The sequence below is a fragment of the Dermacentor silvarum genome, chromosome 9 (assembly GCF_013339745.2).
Source record: "Dermacentor silvarum isolate Dsil-2018 chromosome 9, BIME_Dsil_1.4, whole genome shotgun sequence".
Classification (NCBI taxonomy): domain Eukaryota; kingdom Metazoa; phylum Arthropoda; class Arachnida; order Ixodida; family Ixodidae; genus Dermacentor; species Dermacentor silvarum.
Genome location: NC_051162.1, coordinates 96,520,717 through 96,543,418, shown reverse-complemented (window position 1 = coordinate 96,543,418; position 22,702 = coordinate 96,520,717). Strand labels below are relative to the sequence as shown.

The following is a 22,702-nucleotide window of genomic DNA, read 5'->3' as shown; positions in this document are numbered from 1 at the left end:
CCTCTAGCGCCATTCAAATCACCCGCCCTCCCGAGCGAGAAGTGGTGACGTCATGGTCTCATAGTGACGTTGTGCCGCCGGTGAGTATGGTAAAAACAGGAGCGCTGACTCCGCCGCCGCGCAACGCATTCGCTCGGGACAAACCGTGTAACGCTAAATTAGTCATCGTGTAGCGCAATCTGTCGAGGTGCGTGGAAAACACTCAACAGCTTGCTTCCATGTGCGCATGCGCTGAGTGGCGGAGGCCGGTGGCGACGGCAGCGCGGAATCGGCAGGGCGGCACGCGTATAGCTTGTCGTCTGCTAGAAACGTGGGCCTTCGTCCGCCTCAATGTGACAGCAATAAACAGAAAAAAATATATGCGCACAAATAATGAAACCGCAAATAAACACGCGGTAGCGCTTTTATGCATGTATGCGAAACATTTTTACATGTCTTTAGAAGAAACAGACGATAAATGATGTCGTACAAAAAGACACAACAGAAGTACTTGTTTTTCACTCCTCAACGCCTGCACGGAAGCGAAGGTGCGAAATTTTCGTCTTAGTCGCTTTGTTTACCATGTCTGCAGTATGTTTATTCATGCCTGACGGAACAAGGTATGTTGATACTTGTGCGTGAAGAGACTGAGCAACAGGACAGTGTTTTGTTCCCGGCTGTAAATCTGGGTATGGCAAAGGACGCGACAAGTTTTCGCTCTTCGCGGCACCATCTGATCTGCAACTACTGCACCAGTGGCATCAAAAAATTCCTGAATGTAAGCGAGCGCTTAAAGCAATGGACAAAATATGTGCGCGACACTTCGAGAAGCAGCTCATTTTTGATAGTTACTTCAGCAAAGACAAAGGCGATGTCCTACTAGATGTAAAGAAAGTGCCTCGACTTCGAAGCGGAGCCGTTCCTTCAATTTGTTTAGGGAAGCCTGGCGTAGCTCAATGATGCTGAATGCCAGGAGGAACCAGAAGACGCCAATGCGGAAGGACGGGAGGAGCTCAATTTAGATTTGTCTACAACTACACACAGTGCAGGTGCCTTTCCTTGTCCAGAGACATGCCGTAATGGAGAGAGAAAGAAAGGGGGGGGGAAAACAGAAGGAGGTTAGCCAGTGTAAATACCGGCTGGCTACCCCATGAATTCTCAGCCTTGCCTTCGAGATGATTCTCCCAGTTATGCAGACACATAATCAGAGCTTCTCTTGTGAAATAATAAGCAGGAAACACTGGCAGGAATTCCCAATTATTATGTTTAATGAGAATGTGGCGATTCTGCTCGCAAGAGAACAGGGCGACACAAAAAGCACCGCGAGAAACAAAGAAGCAAGCGAAGCATCTTAGCACTTGATGCGTGTTCTGATAAAAAAACGTGATAATTAAACGTCAGCTTTTGCATAAAAGCTTCTTTTCGCTGTCGTCTGTCATTGCTTGAGACCACCCGAACTGCCGTTATATCGCCTTACCATTTGCTATAGTTTTTCTTTCCGTCTTAGTTTGCGTAATTTGTTTATTTTCTGTTCCTGTGCCTTGTAAAGTTCCCTGTAGGCCACCTGACAAATGCCCTGCATTTGGCCTTATAAAATAAATTAAATAAAATGATACAAGACTTGTTTCTCCTGCTAACGTCACTTCGTGAACCGCAAGAGCTATGCGCGCTACAGGCGTCAGGGCGTGCGCAGAGCAGGCGACAAAACGGATAGGCAAGCAGGCGCCGCGAGAGAGTCCCGAGTTTATGTTTTTTAGGCTTAGCTCACCCGCGCCTTTGCTCCTTCGGTTTGTCGGGCCCGTCTCTCCGCTCCAGAGTTTTTCTTCATTCGTAGCGCCATTTGGCGAACACGCTGTGAAGCAGGAACCGGTGTTTCAGAATGTGTCCTTTCCAGACGAGCGGAGTCGCCGCTCCTGTCTTATCTTACTCCGTGGGTAAAACTCGTGGAGGAAGAAAACATTTTTTCTACCTCCATGGTAAAACTATAGTGCCTAGAATATTGGCCAGTATATTCTAGGCACTATAGTAAAACTAGAGTGTACTGGACAATGGTATTCTAGTACACTCTAGTAAAACGCCGCCCTCAGACGGCGCTACGGCTTTTTTGAGGAAAACGCAGACGCGCGGCCAGAAACAGCCAAGACTGAGCCGACGGCAGTGCGAAAGTATGGCGGAAGAAAAAGCGTGCGCCGAATTGTAAACATGATGATCGTCGACGCTCGTCGCAATGGACCTTGTTGACGACACTGACAACAGATTGGCTCGCGATGCCGGCCTCGATTTCCGTTGAGCGTGACATGCTGCTGGGGGCTCGCGCTGCCGGCGTCGTTGCGTACTACGACGGCGGCCTCGACACCGGCTTCTCCGAACGCGATAGCGCTGGTCACCGTCTGGACGTGCCATCGCGCGGACCGTTCGGGCATACCACGACATCACATGGACGTGGCATTCTCTGAGTCTGCTGCTTGCAATTTCAAGTGCGAGTTTGGCGAGCCAGTAACACCAGCGCAGCAATACGCGATAACGGAACTACTGAAACTCGAAAGCGCGCGGCGCAGAGTCGAGCGAAAACGAAACCTTTACACCACCCATGTCGTTACCAAGGGTAACGCCAAAAAGTTATTTTTTCTAAGAATCTAATAGCAGTAGGCAAGTAGCATTTTCATCCGTCTTATAATCCAACGAAATGATGCTTTTAATCCGAGTGGTTGAGTACTAGTGCCATATTTTTTTTTTTTTTTTTTTTTTTTTTTTTTTTTTTGAGGAGTGCCTTCGTCATCGGGTAAGTACCTAAATTTCCCTGGGGAGTCTCTTATCGTGCCCTGCATTTACCTCAATTTCTGGATTACTGAAGCTCTGTTCGCAATTATATTGACGCCTTAGACGTTCTAGAGCATTACTCTATCACTTTAGCTTGACTTTTTATTTGCCTTTAGTGTCCCTTTAACCCTACAGTGCAAAGCAACGGGGCTGATTTTTTCAACGCATTGGGTTTTAGGGACAGTGGAGGCAAAATAGACTTTAAGCGGGTAGAAATAACCAAACGGAGGTTATCTGATTGGTGGCTAAAATCGCGGCAGGGGTGAAATTTCACCCACCACAAAATACAAAATGTGTTAATAGTCACGGCTAGGCGGCGTCTGCCACCGCCCCATTTAAAGGATTCAGCCTCATCCATCAATCCATCATGATCTACCACCGTGCGCGAAACTATTTTTTATTTTTTATTTATTTTTTTTTTTCAGGGGCTTTAACCGTGACTACCCAATGACACGCCCAAACTTTTCTCTGATATTTACTATCACCTTTTCACCTAAGAAAGTGCATTCAGCCAGAATTTTTTTTTTTTTTTTCACCCTTAGTAAGGTGGCAACAATCTTGCTTCAGCTGTGCGGCGGCTTTATTACTCCAGAGTGTTTTTGCTTCGGTTGTAGCCTGTTGCGTAGTTTTGTGGTGCCTCCAGCCAACGCTCAGCATATGTAGTTGTGGGATTTGTTGTGCCAAGTTTGTGCTTTGTATTTTCTGTGGCGGTGTTGTCGTGTATGTCAATGGTGGTGTCGTGATATTTGTACATAGTCTCTCGTGTTTTGAACTTTTGACCGTAATCCGAAGCGGTAACACCGTGATATGGCCCCTTCCCTTCGCAGCTCAGGTAAATTGCGAATGTTTTCGTTTATAACGCCACAATTAGTGCCAAGAGGCTGGTGCCGTAGTAGTTGGTAGAAGTGCTACATCGATTCTGCGCGGCACGTTGTGACCACTTCCTGGAAAACGTGCCCGTGTCAAACGTCTCGGTGCTACCAAAACTCACCAAAAGCTATCACTCGGGTGTTATCTAAAGGCGGTACTGGAATGCCTGGTTGTTACGATGTAAAGTTGCGAACAACTTGCCGTCGTTTCGTGTGGTACGCACGGGCAAAATTTGTGTAGCTCGAAAAGGAAACAAACTGGCCTATGTTGGTCTGCACTAAAGTCATTGCGTTTCGCATCAAACGGCGCGATGGACGTCACAAGATGTATCTGCTGCGCCGATATAAAACGACATAAAGATGTAGACAGCTGATATATTGGTAGAGCGGTTGGATCGATATGTTAAAAATTCGATGCCGGTTTGCCAATCAGTATGGATTGAAGAGGATTAGACCGAGCCATTTCTGAGTTGATATATGCAGTCACAAAGCCGTTGCCCTAGCCCGCCGATAAAAACTCGGTAAAGCGGCTGTACCGGGTGCGCGAGGTATTTGAGATCACAATGCAAGGCTTCATGCAGAGAAGAATGCCTTCAGCAAAAATAGACATATTTTCACCAAACTTTGGGAAATACTTTTCTAACAGTTTATTTCCACAATTACTCAATATATCCGCCATCCACAGCAATAACCGATTCAATTCGGCTTCGGAAACGCATGCATGCACGGGTCAGGTGGTCCTTAGAGATGTTGGCCGTTGAGTCAGCAGTGGCAGCCTTCAGCGAGTCTTTTGTATTATGTGGCTGTCCATTCGCCTCTCTCTCAATGATGCCCCAAACATAGTAGTCGAGCGCATTGAAATCTGGAGAATTAAGAGGCCACAAGTTGGGAGTGACGTGGTCTTAGAATTTGTCAGCCAACCACTTCTGGGTGACGCAGAAGTGAGCAGACGATTCTCCTGAGTTTTATTGAACATGAATTGCCCCCTCCTCATGACATAGGAATGGTACCTCAAGTCCTCGTGCACAGCAAGCTTGACAGTCGACTCTGCAACTTGGAACTTTTTTGCAATGGCCTGCATTGACTTGCCTGGGTTGTCACTCACAATGACTTGCAGTCGCCGGAGAAAATCAGGGGTTCTGACAAAGTCTGACCGCTGACTGTGCTTTTTCCTTTTTGCCACAGATGCCATGTCACCGTCAGAACACATCAGTTCTGTCTGCACCTTTTAAATGAAAGACTTCGCTACATTCAGAAAGGTGGCAATTTTCAAATCGCTGTCATGTGCGGCCAGGGCGACGAGGGCCGCATGGGGCATTTAATTTCCTGCGTCAACCTGTACGATTCCATCTTTTAACTGACAGCGCGGTATAAATCATAAGGGGTCAACCAACAAGCAGCTGCACGCCTAGACAGATATGATGAGTCTGCTGGTGTCTATGGCAATAAGGAATAGTGTTCTCAAATACCTCGTGCACCCGGTATATCATAAATAGCTAATTTAATCCCTTACGCCATGACGTGTGTCATCACAAAAACGCTGCAAGGATAAACATAACACCTACTACATTATTACCGCTGGCCAAGTTCACTTACTGCTTGGGAACATCAGCAACCCTTCAGCTCTGATAAGTGCCGTGAATAATAATAAGCCGGTGACACAGGCCCTTTTGATCACGATTGACCCCCTTCTGCAGCTTGCACAAAAGGGAGCCGATCGCGATCGAGCCCAATCGGGATATTTCTTGATCGCGGTCAAAAATGCCCTGTGCGAATGGGGTATTATTAATTTGCGTTAATGTGCCGATAGTGAGGTGTTGCGTGCATAGAGGGTTGGGATGACATGTAACCAATCAACTAGCTGCAAGTAGAATGCTAGTCCAATTTTGTTTTTATATTATTTTCTTTATTATGTATATATATATATATATATTTGGTGCCATTTTAGCGCATATTTGTGCCTTGCATAGATCTTGTTCCTATCCTGTTGTGTTGCTGCAGCCCATGTTGCCCACACATGTCGCCACCAATCTTCTGGAATGCCAATGTTTTCTACCCTTTACATATGGGCAATGTTCAATAGCTTGGTAAAGAAACTGAGGTTTGTGTTCGATAGCCTCTTCAAGCTGTGTAGGGATGTGTTAATCAAGGCTAAGTACCCACGGGTTACCCTAATCATGAGAAGTAAATTTTAAGATGAAAAAAGATGGGCCGCACGGTTCGTACACCTTCTTGAAGTCCTTGAATACCTTTTAATTCAGAAAAAGAGATTCAAAGGCCCTTAAAAATAAGGGTGCTCCATGAATTCCTTGAAAACTGAGGTTGGGGGCGACTATTGAACATTGAAAGTAACAAACTACATTTAGACTGTGCCATGAACATTGTCTACCGAGAAATCATTCCCGATGTTTCGTGTTCAGAGTGTCGCTAAGCGATGCAATGTGGCATCTCCACAGCTGCCTGTGACAGGCTTGTCTAAATTACTGCTGCCATCATGGAGCTAGGCGAAGCCAGATCAAGTGACGAAGCCGTACCACTATTTTTGTTGATTGCTAGTTGGCTCAGACTGCAGCCATCATGGCTCCGTTTTTGGGCCCTATACGCTGTAGAAACTTACTAAAAGTCAATTTCAGGATTTTGGCCGTAACGCGATGAGTATCCTCTCAGCTGAAGCCGAACATCACGCTAGAAGATAATAGACATCATTAAATGAGAAAGTAAACTTCGGAAAGCAACCTGAAGAGCTTGAAGCATGTGTCCAACTCAGCAGCTGCTTGTAGCAGCAAGATGTAACAATTAAGAAGGATGTCTCACTATTTTCGAGGGTATGTGTACAAATAATGTTTGTTTGCCCTCCTTGATTTTTGGCCTTTGGCATCCTTGAATTGATTTTGAGTCGAATGTTCTGTACAAACCTTGGGCTGGTGTTGGCATACGACAGACAGTCTGGCCTCTGCGTGGACCGGCATGCAGATTTCACCGAGTGCAGTCAAGATTGTTGTCATTGCAAAGCCTTACTTCTTGCACTATGTGGTGTTACATTCATATAATTTTTTTTTTTTGTTTACAATGCTGTAAGTCAGCCCTACTCGAAATTTCAAAAAGCTGGGTTGTGGTAGAGCACATGGCAGGCGTTGGCCAAGTAATTGATGGCTGCTTACCTATATGCTCAAAAAGGAAAATATACAGTCAATGCAATTTACCATTGTCTATATGGGGATGAAATTTTGAGGATAACCAAGAACCTTAAGAAGCTAAGGAGTGTATAATAAGCAGCAGAATGTAAAAATGATGTGTAATTTTAAAGAGGCAGGAAGAAAGTAGCGTAGATTACAGAGCAAATGGAAATGGATAATATGCTGTCATCAACAGAAGTGGAAGAGGCAATTGCGAATGTAAAAAAACTATGCAGAACCAACGCACATATTGGTATCTATGCGAAGTGAAGTTATCATGAAGCGATTAATCAAACGCGATAAATTTTCCAATTTCATTCCTGCATCTTTACTGTAACGAATACTGACGTGTGCATGTGTTCTCGTGCACCCGCGCTACACGATGTGACACACTCGTCGATCGTCTCAAGGAGCTAATTGGCGTTGGCTCGATAGAAGTATACATGTGATTGTGACCTAATGGTTGTGACCACATTGATTGTGACCTAATGGAGCATCAAGCTGCTGTGCTGAGGGACTATGGTTCGATCCCACCATCGGGCACGTAATGCAGTTTTCGTTGCAAGTGTGAGCTGTTCAACAAGACAGCAGCAGCAGCCAAGATCAGGAAAGTGTTGTAGGGTTGGCAAAGAAATCCTCACTGTAAAACAAGATCCCAGTACAAAATGCACAAGTTCCCATATTGACCAAGTAGTGAGGAGTGGTAAAAGCGCATCATGGTTGTAAGCAGGGGCGATGCATCCTGTGGCATTTCAGTATCCTTGTCTCAAAATATGATCTACTTTGTGCACATGACGTGTTACAAATTAGGCTGTTAAGTTGCAGTACTCCGAGACCTCAGCATATATTTTGCATGTTTTTTGTGTCTCTTTTATACAGAGTGCTTGCACTCTTTTTAGTGCATGTGATGGTACATATAACGGTTATTCTTGGTAACTAAAGAGTCAACGATAGAAGTAGAGAAGACAGTGTGTGTTAATGTTTGATTCCGTTTGTCAACAAATCAGTCCCTCACATTCCGAATGCTTTATTCCTATCCAGCGAAGGTTCCCAGACGAGCGGCACGACTTGCGACTGCCAGGATAGAGCAGTCAAGCCTCAAGTATAAGTTGCTAATCAGACAATCGCAGTGGCCGAGCAGCGGAGATCTTTCCAGCCAGAGAGGCGTCCAGCCTTCAAACCTGCAACATGCCACGCAGAAGGTACCGAGACCTACTGGTGATTCCTCCACTCAGAAGGTTCCCAAAGCCGTTGGCAGTCATCTCGAAAACTCCGACGATGATGTTGATGTCCCTGCCCAAAGCAGCAAGAAGCCAAAGTCACAAGAATCACCTGATAGGGTGCTGCAGCAACCTGTGCTGAAGTCAGACACCGAATATTCTGATGATGTTGACGACCTGGTCCAAAGCAGGAACGCTAAGTTACAAAAATTGCGTGATACAGTGCCAAAGAAACCCATGTCCAAGTCAGACGCTGAAGAATCTGATGATGTTGATGACCTGGCCCAAAGCAAGAAGCCAGGGTCACAGGAATCACAGAAGGTGCCACGTAAAACCGTGCTCAAGTCAGACACTGATGACGTTGCTCACCCAACCCACAGCAAGAAGGCAAAGTTACAAAAATCATGTGATAGGGGACCACAGAAAACCGTGCTCAAGTCAGACACCGAATACTCTGATGACGTTGACGACCCAACCCACTGCAAGAAGGTAAAGTTACAAAAATCAAGTGATAGGGGGCCACGGAAAACCGTGCTCAAGTCAGACACCGAAAACTCTGATGACGTTGACGACCCAACCCACTGCAAGAAGGCAAAGTTACAAAAATCAAGTGATAGGGGGCCACGGAAAACCGTGCTCAAGTCAGACACCGAAGACTCTGACGACATTGATGACCCAACCCACAGCAAGAAGGCAAAGTTACAAAAGTCATGTGATAGGGGGCCACGGAAAACCGTGCTCAAGTCAGACACAGAAGACTCTGATGACGTGGACGACCCAACCCACAGCGAGGAGGTAAAATCAAAGAAATTGCCTGATCAGGTGCCACGAAAACCTACACTCAGGTCGATTAACAGAGCCAATCGCGGCATGCAATTAAGACAGCCTGGGAAGGTAGACCTTAAGAGATCCAGCAGGCTTGCTGGGAAGCTGAAAGAGCCACAGAACACTTGCCTGCAATGCAAACACAGCCTAGGGGAAACGGCACAAACTAGCAAAGGTCATAGGGCAACGTTCAAGCCGATCAGCAGCAGTTCAGGCATCATCCAGCAGAGATCCAGCAGGCTTGCTGGGAAACTGAAAGAGCCACAGAACACTTGCCTGCAAAGCAAAGACAGCCTAGGAGAAACGGCACAAACTAGCAAAGTTCATAAGGCAACGTTCAAGCCGATCAGCAGTTCAGGCATCACCCCACAAGCACACGAACAAGTTCCTGCTGGCATCTGGCACAGTACAACAATGACCATTGGGCTGCCGCTTTTTAGGAAACCGGAGTAAGTTGATAAACTATTTTAGATTACACTTTTGCAGCATGCTTCACGAAATGTCCAAAGGGACACATAAACATGAGAAAATGGAAATGATTGCTTATACAGCCAACCTCATAAGTTTTCGGAGCAAGGAAAATGATAAGTTAAATTTTCTCACGACCTCGCTACAGAGTCTGTAACGTATGTCAAGAATAGGAAAATTGTACGGAGAAGTATTAACTTTACCTTTCGGTTTGAGGATGTGTGCCCAGGCTGTGGTAAAATTTTGATTTTACTCACACCCTGTGTTCCGAAAACTTTTGCGGGGGGGGGGGGGGGATGCAAGGTGGATGCCTGCTACATCCATCTTGCAGTTATTTGGAAGCCTTTGAGTTGATTGTCTGTTGATCCAGCAGTAATACAAAAATGTAAAGGTGGCTTTCTAGTTTAGCTTTGACAGCAGCAATGCTGATAACTGATGTAAAAGTTGAATGTTGCCCAAGTAATCGTCATTTCAACAGTGAGCAGGTCACCCTGATGATGGGCAATGATGTGTTGCGAGAAAGCCGCCTTACCATTTTGAGAGGGTTTCTTAGCTGCACCCATGGGCTTTCAAGTTCATAGATAAACGCAACGTCCATTAAAGAGACACCAAAGCTGTCAAAGGTGCTGGAATATCTCTTTGAGGATAGCATGCTTTCATAAACATCAAATCAAAAGTGTGTCAAATTAGCGCCATTTCAAAACATTGCTGCCAGGGTCAGGACCAGGTTGGTCCGTACTCCTAGCATCTGCGGATTATTACCGTTACTACTATTAAAACGCTAAAGGGTCCTTGCTAAAGAAGCCTTCCAACCATTCTTTATGCATTACTACAAGTTGCAGATGTAGTTAGAGCTGGTCATCACCGGTTTGCTCCATGCTAACGGTCTGTGCATACAGCTCGGTTCACTTGTGATCGCATAGCCAACTTGTTTGAAACTGTCTGCCATGACCTATCATGAACATTGCAGATGTAGCCCTGTAAAAGTTCACTCTGCTTCTTGGTGATTCTCAGCAAAGTATGGCTTCTGTGATTTTGCTCGGTATGGACTTGTCTGCTTTCTAGTACCGTGCTATCCGAAATTGTCAATGGTTATTACTTTTAGCCAGCACATGACCCAAGATTATCAGAATCGGTCAGTTTTCATTCAGTGCACGGACATAACTGAGCTAGACAGAAGCATGGAGTTTACCGCAAAAATTATTAAAGGGAACTCTGTCACTGCTATCACTCAGCTCCCATTGGAATAATGGTTAATACATGGCTTTGTCTCATCTCCATGCTTGTACGGCTTCGTATGTTCTTGTGGCATTAGTTATAACACCTTATATTTCTTAACTTCTCAAGCAATCATACTTTTATAAACATAGCAAGGTAACAAGTCTCTCCGCGCACGCATTAATTGCAAATGGCATTCAAAAAGGCAATATTTTGTTCACAAATAGGTTCTGTGGAAGCCCCCTAGGTAGCTTCATGCTGCAGGAGGGTGGATGACAGTTTTTTTCCTTTCTTAACATTTTGTTGCATATAATCAGTTTGCCAAGTCACAAAGTCATCCTGAAGGACGAGGTTTATGTGCTCTATATCACACGTTCACAGGCAGGCTGAACTGCTATGTTCGCAGCTCACATACCTGCTATCGTAAGGGTGCCCTCTTGTAACCTTTGTTGGAAATTCTATATAACAGGAAGTAGTCAGTGAGTTACAGTAGTTATCTAGTTGAGCAGTGTACAGCAGATGCAGATTTTAACAAACAAGCAACCAGATTAACATATGGTTGGAGTATACTTGGCAAACTCTACCTTGTGCTTGAGTAACAGCTTATTATTGTCACTGAAAAGGAAAGAATATATTTTGGTGTGTTATGCCAGTAACTAGGAAAGCTAACCGTGAAAACTTTAAAGGAAAAATTATGCAGGTGTGGCACAGGTGTTGAAATATGTGTTAAGCGAAGCTTTCCTGAAGTGGTTAATTAAATGCTGGAAAGCTAAACGCAATGTGTGAAATTGTGTTTTACTTTCATCCTATGCATTGTGCACTCTCTTGCAATGTTTATACACCGCATAGGTCCGAACTTTGATGTCATGCAATGCTTACCGTTTGCAAGCGATGCTGAAGTGCAGACAGCAGTTCATGCAAGCACACACTGCTAGACCTCGACACAGTGACACCATGAGGACGAAGCGATGTTTGATGTTTGTCGAAGGAAAAGTAGTGAGGAGACGTGTACGCAGAGAAAAGAACAATGCGAGATGCAGTGGTAAAGTTGACTTATTATTTGTCTGTCTAGCAACTGTAGCCAAATCGATACTGGCCTGTGGACATGTGTGCCCGCACAGATGTGCTATGCGATGTTCTGAAAGAGCTATGTGGCACAGGCATGAGAGAACTATACATTATCTCGATTAAGCTCTTAGTACCTATGTAGAACCAAACAATAATCGGCGTGTCGTAAGCTCACGTCAAACGGCAAGAGTAGAAATCATCCCATTGGCGTCACACAATCGTTGTCACCGTTGCTTTGCTGCTATTGTAATGCACATGCTCACGTCAGACACATAGCAACTTGTCTTGCACAGACATATTGGTCCACCTGGTAACGCGTTGCCTAACCTCAAACAATGCTGGCTAGCCAGTTACTCGCAAAATGGTTTGCATAACATCGATTTCACAGTGTGTGGGATCTGCTTCATTTTTTTTTCTCTTGCCAAAGGTTTCATCCTCTGGCAAACATTGTTGTAAATCAGAGGTTTGGAGAGCACTGCTGGCACGATATCCAAATGCTGACAAAAGTGGCAAACGTTCGAGGAGATCAAAGCAGGACCCACAGCCATGAAGCCTATAACTTAACTGCGCATGTGCAGCTGTTAACATTGACGCTATTGGACAGCGTAGCATCTACAGAAAACTGCGCACTGCGCTGTTCACGTTTCATTTCGTCGTGCTAGCACGATGTCACCAAAGTCTTTTGGTAAGAGGATGCCAATCATTGTGACTTTATTCGCCGATAATAGGTTTCATTTGTCAGTGGACAGTGCAAGAGGATAGTTCTGGAACATTTTTGTTCACGCAAGGGTGTGTTTTTCTTTACACGCACTATAGACATGCTGAAACATGAGGTGCCACATGGATGTAATCCTGAGTGGTATGTTGCTGTGTTAAAAGGGGTAGAAGAGTAGCAAGCAGGCATATTAACTTTTTTTTTGTTTTGCCCTGGGTGGAGCGACATGGCAAAAAACACATAGTGACTGGGTGCTCTTGTCAATAATGTCAGTAATTATCACTTGCCTGTGTTGGGATATTCAGGCTGCTGTGTATGTTGACCGACAAGTTACATGTGCAGTAGCGGCCATCAACGTCTCAGTGACTTATTCACGGGTCCAATTTACTAAATGTATGTGCTCAGTGGCTGTCCTTTCTTGTTATACATCTATGAGTTTTATTATGTACCATACTATATGTGAGGTTTGGCAGGAGGATGTGTGACTGTGTGTGTGTGTGTGTGCGTGCGTGCGCGCGTGTTCGTATAGTAGCTTATAACTGTTTTGGACCATATATTATTCAGGTTCATATGATCCAATTGTTTGTGGTACAGTAAGCTCCCATTAAGATGAACTTGGTTAAGCAGAATTCGCAGATATGCCAAACAATATGGGAACGTTTGGTTGGTTTTCCATAGACTCAATGTAAAAAAAAATTCAGAGCCCTTCCCCTGTCGAGAAAATGAGGGTAAGCGAAGCTTGTGGCAAGATGACGCTGTTGCAGGCGTTTCGCTTCATTTGCCCTAAACTCGGGGTTGGCGGCTGACATTTGGCCCAACATTGCACTCTCGGAACTCGGGGGTCCACGGCTCTTCGCTGACATTTCCCCTGGGCTTTGGAAGCCCTCGCGCTATAATCGGCACGTCGACGACGAACCCTTTCCCGAGTGAGTTCGCGGCGCCGTTGCTCAAATGCAGCCTGCTCCTTGGCGGAACGCGCCATGTGATGCCTTCCCATCCGGTCGCTGAAACTCATTTGAGGCGAGGGAAGCCCAGCGGAGCATGCGCCAACCCCCTTTCCTTCCCTTTCCCACACCGAAACACACCAAACGACCCTGATTGGTAGCACGCGTCATGCGACCCGGCACCGGCGCAGCTTTCCCCACACCTGCTCGGTCTTCCTTTTCTTTCCTTCTTTCATTTCTTCCTTCGTTCTTTCGAATCTTTCATTATTTCTTGTTCCTGGCTCATACCTGCATATTCAATGCGGGTATGTGCCACACGTGACTTTTTGCCCGACTACGCCGCCACCGAAATTTGTAATGCAATACAAGCTTCGCTTGAAAAATTCCACTTATACAAACCGCGCTGTACATACTCTTCGGTTAAAACAAACTTTCACAGTGACCACCGATAATGGCGATTCTGCGCAGCACTGATCGCAGTCTTGGCGGGACATCTGCGGGACTGGACGGAAAGAAAAAATTATCTCTTCCTGGTGCAAGGCAAATTCACGCTGTGGAGGGAGGGAATGAGAGAAGTGAGAAAAAGAAGGTGCTCACCTCTGTGAACTCTCTACGAAAGAGCTCGCAACAAAAAATACCTCGCAGCCTCCACGCAGCATCGAATGCACCTCAAGTACCTGGGGTGTGTTGGCTGCATTCCTTCAGGTTCTTAGTTTGTCCGCTTGGATAAATTTATGCGTCGTTTATTTCACAGAAACGTACCATATTGTATCAGGATATGAAAATTTCCCAATGGGTCCGCAACTGTTGCCATGGCCCAGTGGTAGCCGAGCGTGGTTGTCTTGGCTTTTATATCCTCCAAGGGGGCATGGCTGCGTTAACCCTGCGAATCAAGTTAGTCGCTCATGTCAAAATCATTTATTGAAAAAGAAGACACTGCTTAAATGCACATAATGTACTCGCAAGTCAAAAGAAATCACATGCTGCATTGCTAGTATATCACTAGCATCGCTCTGTGAGCCGCCAATTTTGTTTTCATAACCTGCAGAGCGGCGGCGGCCGCCGCGGGTTCGTTGGCCCGTTGTCATCCCGCAGTGAATGCTGTCTCATAATTCCTGATACGATACGCTTCCTTTTGCATGCTGCGCTCCTCGTCCCATGAAGATACGCTGTGCATTGTGTTCACCTAGTAAGGGCAGCCATGTCTGGTCAGTCGAGCTTTAAAAGAAAACCTATTGCGCTTTCAAAGTAGGCGTAAATATTGTCTGAAGTAATTGCCGGCAAGCTATCAAAGACTGAAATAGCTCTCAAGTTTGGAATACCTAAATGTACGCTAACAGTTATCGTAAAGGATGAGGTTTGGGTAACCACCGCTTTACACGATGGCAATTTGGCACCAAAGCAGAAGATGCAAACGGCTGCGCACAAGGACTTGGAAGACATTCATCTCGCCTGGATGCTACAAGCTTGGTTGGAGCGCCAATAAGCCTGTTCACAGCATTGTCTTGAAGGCCAAGGCAGAGGGAGTTGCACTGCAGTTGAATGTTGAATTTTCGGGCAGCAATGGATGGCTCGACCATTTCCGCAAAAGACATAAACTGCTTTTTTTCGGTCTATTGTCAGTGAGGCTGCCACCATCAGTGAAGTGACCTGCAGCGGCTGGAGGCTGACAAAGCTGAAGGACCTTTTGAAGGAATATGACCTTTGCAACGTCGACGAGACCGCGCTGTTCTATCGGCTGCTTCCCCAGAAAATGCTCACACTTGTTAATGAAAGCAGCACAGTGGGCAAGCATAGCAAGGTTAGAGTTACCGTTCTAGTTGGCGCAAGACAAACTGAAGCTGCTAGTTATCAGCATGTCTAAAACGCCACACTGCCTCAAAAACATGCAAACACTGCCAGTAACCTACATGGCTAATGCCAAATCATGGATGACGCAGTCAATTTTTTAGCAGCGGCTGCGTGACATGGATTGTTGTTTCCTGAGACAGAAGGGGAAGGTTGTGCCCCTGGTCGACAACTGCCCTGCGCATGGTCACGTCACAGACTTAAGCCATCCACATGGAGTTCTTGCCCACAAATATCACTGCGAAGCTCCACCCTATGGAACAAGGGAGTGATAAGCAGCTTGAAGAGACGCTATCGCCGATCGCTTCTACAGAGAATGCTGCTTTGCATGGAGAGCAGCAAGGTGTACCCAGTGAATCTCGCAATGTTCTGCACCTGCTAACAAACACTTGGAGCCAGGTGACCGAAGCGACTATAGTTAATTTGTTCCACCATGCGAGGTTTGCGGTGCCTGATCGCTCGGCACGGGATCACTGCGATGATGACATGGACGAGGTGAGCCTGGTTTCCACGCTGGGCAGTAAAGCTGTTTCTGTAGACATGAGTGCCTATGTCAGCATCGACAAAGGCATGGCAACCTGCAGAGCTGGCACCGTAAGCACACTCATGTAAGAGGTCCTTGAGGTGCTTTAGAGGATGCTGCTGAAGACGACGAGGACACTGGCTTGGCGCCTGCACCAATTAATTACATGTGATGCAGCAGATGCCTGCCTAAATTCCTTAGTGCAATTTTTTTCAGCAGCACGAAGGCACCGAAGGGTTTTTAAGTTCACTAGGAGAAATGGGTTCGTTTGTGCCAGCATGCCGGTTTGCGCAGCAGCAGCAAGAATGCATCACAGATTGGATTAAACAGAGCGAGAGTGCTTGAAGACACTGTTTTCAAACATGCAAAGCCAACTAAATGCTGTTTTTGTAATTACCTTCCTGTTGTAAGGCTATCGTATTCACTGTTTTCAAGTAACAGGTATTTGGACGTACCTGGTATGTTGTTCAAAGCTAAAGTAACTACAGATTACCAACCTTTGTAATTTCAGGGAGCACCACTACAATGGGCAACAACAATCAGATTCTTAGGTGTAATTTTTCATGAGAGCCTTTCATGGATGCCCCATGTCGACTAGCTAAGAACTGACGTCTCCAGAGCTATTGGGCTAGTAAATAAATTAAGGCACTTCCTCCCGTCAGATGCCAAGCGACAAATTTATTATGCCCTTGTGCACTCACGCTTCACATACTCTTCTCTGGTTTGGTCGAGACCACTGAGACAAACTTCTTATTTCTCTTTATAAAAGCGTGCAATACGAGCAGTTGGAAGCATTCCCTGTACTGAGAGCATAATTCCGTGGTTTAGTTACGATAACATACTACCAATAAACTAGAACTGTCACTGGAAATCATGCGCCAACACAGACTTAATAGAAAAATATCAGGTTAAGCAAACACCATACGAACTTCGAGAAAATGTAATATCGAAGTCCAGAACACATACCAATTATGGCTTACAGAAACTAACATCACCAATACCAGAAGTCCTGAACAAATACCCCAATATAATAAACAATTTAAGAAAGTTAAATAAATATTACTTTCCTAGGTCCAGGTTTTTTGCTGTATGTTGTATTATAGATCTCATTTTGGTGTATGATATGTGTTTACTATCAAAATATGGTACAAGTGTAAGATCGTTTTATTTGTTCTCCTCCTTATTCTTCTGAACAGAAAAATTAATTGATGTATTTGCATTGATGTATGTACCTCATTGTGATTGTATGATGTATAACAAAAAAAAATGATCACACTGCTGCAGCTGTTGTCTGGGTGGCACAGCCTAGTCAGGCACTTTCTGGGCCTCTTGCTCTGCCTCCCAAGACAGTTTGTATAAATTGTCTTGAATAAAGAATGAATAAATGACTGAATGTTGCCACTTTTTTGGGGGGTGAGGGGGGGGAAGGGCACTTTTGATAAGCCAAATTTCTGATTGGACGAACAAGTTTTCGCGATCCCTTCAAGTTAGTCGTAAGGGGAGTCTACTGTATTTGTACCAATTACACATCTGCAGTCCCTAGAAGATCTTAATGCGAGTTCTTTGCATTTGGTATTATAACTTGAAGATCTTTGTCCTGCAGTTGACATCATACAGCTGGCAACGACCGTTATGGTAGATTGTCAGTAGCATTCATGTTGTACATACACCATGCTGTTATTTAACACACCCACATTTCTCGTTTTGCTTACTCTCACTGCAGTGGCAAGACGAGGAACCGCCAATACAAGTGCTCCGTGAAAGGATGCCCGCACACCTCCAATGATCATATCGGCTTCTGGCTCTTCTCTCTCCCCGATGAAGAAGATGAGGCATCACTGCATTCTGCATGGCTGCAAAGCGTGCCTATTGACTTGGATATCAACAGGCCACTCAGCCCACGTGTGTGCTTTAAGCACTTTGACGTAAAAAAGGACTTTGTGTCGGTGTGCAAACGTATGGTTGGACTCAAGCCAACCGCTGTCCCCTCCAAAGTACCACGAAAGGGCCACCAGAGTCAGTCCATGACAGCTGCTGAAGCAACACAGAAATTAGAGTTCACAATTGACACTGACGTGGGACGTGGATCACAGACCACTACAGCCACTGACAGGGGAAATGAGCTTGAGTCGACTACTGTGGTTGCAATGAACCACGAATCTCGACCTACGACTGGTGCAGGAAAGGGACAGGAATCTGAGCCCGTGTCTATTGTTGGCACAGCGCAGGAGTCGCAGACCATGACTGCTGCTAGCATGGACTCAGAATCACAGTGTACAAGTGCTATCACTTCTCCCCCAGAATTAGCATCAGACAGTAACTCAAAGTCTGCAGCTGAATCGTGGCCCACTCTCCAAGCTTCTCCAGCGCAGTTGACAGGGGAGAATTCAGGGGCAGGACAGCTGAAGAAGGATGATGTTTGTGCTAGTCCAGTATCAGGAAGTACAGAGAGTACAGAAGCAGCCAAGCACTGTCCCACAGTCATCACAGAGTCCCTTCTTCAGACAGAAGGTACAAACACTGGAACCTGCGAACCTCTGGCCTCTGACAGTGATTCGAAGAAATGTGGAAGTACACAGAGTACAGAAGCAGCCAAGCACTGTCCCACAGTCGTCACAGAGTCCCTTCTTCAGACAGAAGATACAAACACTGGAGCCTGCGAACCTCTGGCCTCTGGCAGTGATTCGAAGAAATGTGGAAGTACAGAGAGTACAGAAGCAGCCAAGCACTGTCCCACAGTCGTCACAGAGTCCCTTCTTCAGACAGAAGATACAAACACTGGAACCTGCGAACCTCTGGCCTCTGACAGTGATTCGAAGAAATGTGGAAGTACAGAGAGTACAGAAGCAGCCAAGCACTGTCCCACAGTCGTCACAGAGTCCCTTCTTCAGACAGAAGATACAAACACTGGAACCTGCGAACCTCTGGCCTCTGACAGTGATTTGAAGAAATGTGGAAGTACAGAGAGTACAGAAGCAGCCAAGCACTGTCCCACAGTCGTCACAGAGTCCCTTCTTCAGACAGAAGATACAAACACTGGAACCTGCGAACCTCTGGCCTCTGACAGTGATTCGAAGAAATGTGGAAGTACAGAGAGTACAGAAGCAGCCAAGCACTGTCCCACAGTCGTCACAGAGTCCCTTCTTCAGACAGAAGGTACAAACACTGGAACCTGCGAACCTCTGGCCTCTGACAGTGATTCGGAGAAATGTGGAAGTACAGAGAGTACAAAAGCAGCCAAGCACTGTCCCACAGTCGTCACAGAGTCCCTTCTTCAGACAGAAGATACAAACACTGGAACCTGCGAACCTCTGGCCTCTGACAGTGATTCGGAGAAATGTGGAAGTACAGAGAGTACAAAAGCAGCCAAGCACTGTCCCACAATCGTCACAGAGTCCCTTCTTCAGACAGAAGGTCCAAACACTGGAACCTGCGAACCTCTGGTCTCTGACAGTGATTCGGAGAAATGTGCCCTTGAATCTGTTCCCATGCAGGCCACCAATGGGTCAAAGCCGGAGGAACAGAAGCGAGATGGTGCCTGTTCTTTGGCCAGTCACGGTCCCGTTGATGATGCAGGCAGCACTACTGCTAGCCATTGTGCAAGCCCAGAAGGCAACCGCGACTCTGATGTCGATTCGAATGTGTGTGGGCTGCCGAAGTGTGTTCCTAAGAAAATGTGCGATGCTTTGACTCAACCTGTTTTAGTTACTGACAATGAGACACAAGATGCCATGCTCAGCAAATTACAAATTGACTTAGAGGCACCGCCACAAGTATCAAAAGATGCTGTAGCATCCTCTGTATCTGTGCAGATGTGTTCTACAAATAAGCGTGCTGATGCCAGCAATGACAGAATGGACAAAGAGGGAATGAAAATCACCACTGAAAGACACAATCTTGATCCTCAACATGTTAAAAGCGATCATAAAAGCGATGCTTCCATCACTGCTATCCGCACAGCTGCCAAGGTCCACCCCACATTAGATGCACCAACAAAGCCACTGCTTCGAAAAGAAGTCACAGTGTCTAATGTAGCTATGCTGAGCCGTGGTCCCAGCAACCTTGTTCATTCCATCAACAGTGAGATGAAGAGAAATGAACAGGACGGAATTTGTAAAAGCAGACTGCCGAATTTTTTTTCGCAGAGCTATGGTTCTGATCGAAGGGATGACAGGCATGTCTCGAGCCATGCCTTCAATTTGCCTGTTGTGAAAGCCGCAGTAGATGCAAAAAGCTGGCCAAATGTTTCCGAGGAACCCAGTGCATCTTGCTCAGCCATCGTGAGGCACCGTCCCGACTTCCCTGGCGGCAGCAGTACTGATGAAGCAGAGAAGAGTAAACCGACAAATCCTGCCACTGCAAGTCATCTGTTTGATCCTTCCCAAGGGAGGTACGTTCTCAAGAAAGAAGTCTTGCAAGATGGTGATGAACTTGGCATGAGCGCTGTTCTGTGCACGGTCGTCTGGGTTCCCAAAGGAGGCGCCAACTGATAGGATAGGATAGAAATAAAGTTTATATGTCCAACGGTTATGGCTGTTGGTGCCCGGGGCTAGGCTGCCAGGGGTCCATCGCCGGAGAAAAATCTTCCGAGATCCTCGGCAATAGCCCTGGCCCGCTGGACGGCCCACTCCTGGTGCTCGGGTGCCTCGCTGAGGAGGGCGGCTTGCCATCTCTCAGTGAGGCGCCCGCCTTCAGAAGGTCCTGCTGTTGTCTTCTGCCTTCCTCTTGGTGCTTCTTGCTCATGGCGTTGACATTCTCAAAGCGTATGGGCCATATGAGCCCGTTCGTGCTCACACCAGGGGCAGCCGGGCGATGGGTGCCGCGCGGGCCACAGGCGGTGCAGGTGGTAGGATAGTATCGTTGTAAATGTGCCAACGAATTCTAGCATCAAGTGCCTTAAGCATACACTCTGTTTCAAGCGCAAGTAAAAAGGAAGAAACGGCTATGTAGAAACAGTAATAGAACAGTTCGTAGCACATGTAGGTCTCTGTGACCAACGAAGCCAAAGCCAGAAGTGTTGACGTGTTGCAAGTCCCTTTTGTCGTTTGTGGACATTGTTAAATATGCCTCGAGTGCTTGTGTGTGACTGCTGCAATATTTATTGTTATTAATGTGTGCGTGTGTGTTCTGTCTTTGGACACAAACATCACCAGCCTTCCAAACCTTGTGATTGTGCCTACATACAGAGGCATTTTGTAAACTCTGCATAGGAATCTGTTGTTCTTTTCAAACAAGCATTTCTTCTTGTTTCTGGGGTTTTACGTGTCAAAACCAGTTCTTATTATGAGGCACGCCGTAGTGGAAGGCTCTGGATTAATTTTGACCACCTGGGGTTCTTTAACGTGCACTACAACGCAAGCACACGGGCGTTTTTGCATTTCGCCTTCATCGAAATGTGGCTGCCGGGATAACAAGCATTTGTTGCATTATGTGCGTATGCAGAATTGCCATGGTGGTCCTCCCACTGCTGCAGTAAAGACTAACGTAAAAGCACTTCAATTGCAGTGCTAGTCGAACGAGGGTGCATTGAGGAAACATTGTGGTTGCACATCCATTCAACTGGGACCAGTAGAACTGCAGGTAGGAACCTCTATGCATATGAATGTACTGTTGGCATCCAACATTCATGGGACACATGATCTGCGCTAAAGCTGAATCTTTGTGGACTTTTGCAAGTCTGTAGGTCAGACTTGCAGTCTCCAACAGTACTGGAACTTGCTTATACAGCTTAGCTGTCAATAATGTATCATTTGTAAAGATTGGCATGCATCTGTGGAGGATTTTTTTAATGTGACGCATTCTTTGCCTCATTCCAGGCACTTTGCAATAGGTACAGCCACCGACCAATAATTTGCACTAAACAAGGACTGGCAAAAAGTCGAATAATCGGGAGTCTGTAATGCCGGATTCACCCAAAAATAAGTGACTTCGTTCCACAACTGGCCAAAAAAGATGTGCTGTAATCTCGGGCCGTCACTTACGGGGATAACTTCACGTTCGCGTGACTAGCGCAAGGCACATGGGCATCTACAAGCTACAGAATTCTCGGCAGTGCCAAGCAGGTTATTGCAGCAGAGAAGCTGCTGCTACCTGCCGACCTGTCCAATTGTAGTCACGTGAAATATCTCAAAGATGAAAGTATCTTCCAAGTGGTCGTCCGGTTACACAGTCCAAGTTCGTCAACACTTTGATACACCCACATGTGTTTCCCTTTCGCCTAGACTGTCCGTGGCCGTGATTTTCTAGCAACGCCTTTTATACTGTTGAATGTGAAGCATTTCTTGGCAAACATTTGCCGCTTTGACAGTATCTATCTAGCCGCCTACGTCTTGGTGCTCTCGTGGTCGTTTCGTTAACTTGGTAGGCACGCTGCTTCGCATAACATCGATTCCCACAGGGCGTCGGATCTGCCGGCTTTTTCTTTTTCACACTTTTTGCACTTCGTCACTGGCCAGAGCGACGTTTCGCACACGTTATCATTGGAATCAGCTGGCCATCTAAAGAGTAGCATGTAATCGAGCGGAAGGCGCTGTTACAAAATCACAGCCCTTATCTTGACCATTGTTATGATGTTGCTACAGATACCTGCCGCGTTGGCTCAGTCAGCTAAGGCATTGCGCTGCTGAGCCAGGAGGTAGCGGGATCGAATCCCGGCCGCAGTGGCTGCATTTCGATGGAGGCGAAATGCAAAACGCCCGTGTGCTTGCGTTGTATTGCACGTTAAAGAACCCCAGGTGATCAAAATTAATCCGGAGCCCTCCACTGCGGCGTGCCTCGTAATCAGAACTGGTTTTGGCACGTAAAACCCCAGAAAGAAGATGTCGCTACAGATAGACGAAAGTACTGTAGTGCATGCACCGCACTTTCATTGGCCACTGCTATATAGACTAGGCTTTGCTAGTTTTGGTATGGAGGAGGCGCTGGCGACATGGCTGACGACTATGCTGGCAACGTATCAAAACGAAAATGTCTCTATTTCTGCTCAATTCTGTGGCTAAATTAGCACACGGTCATGTAGTCGGAGTCTGA

The 22,702-nt window shown here is 46.2% G+C and overlaps 1 protein-coding gene across 11 annotated transcripts; it reads left to right on the top strand.

Moving 5' to 3' along the window:
- Positions 1-3,396: 3,396 nt before the first annotated feature.
- Positions 3,397-22,476, top strand: LOC119463412 (uncharacterized). 11 transcript variants are annotated; one of them, XM_049655990.1, is made up of 5 exons: positions 3,397-3,631; positions 7,886-9,338; positions 17,397-18,184; positions 18,314-18,466; positions 18,854-22,476. In XM_049655990.1, exons 1-5 carry the CDS (start codon positions 3,607-3,609, stop codon positions 20,161-20,163), a joined length of 3,729 nt encoding a protein of 1,242 aa, XP_049511947.1. In that variant the 5' UTR covers positions 3,397-3,606; the 3' UTR covers positions 20,164-22,476. The 11 variants fall into 11 exon arrangements, with proteins under 11 accessions (XP_049511947.1, XP_049511948.1, XP_049511946.1 ...); XM_049655989.1 differs by having other exon boundaries at positions 3,402-3,631; positions 18,314-18,595; XM_049655984.1 differs by having other exon boundaries at positions 3,402-3,631; positions 18,314-18,724.
- Positions 22,477-22,702: the final 226 nt, after the last annotated feature.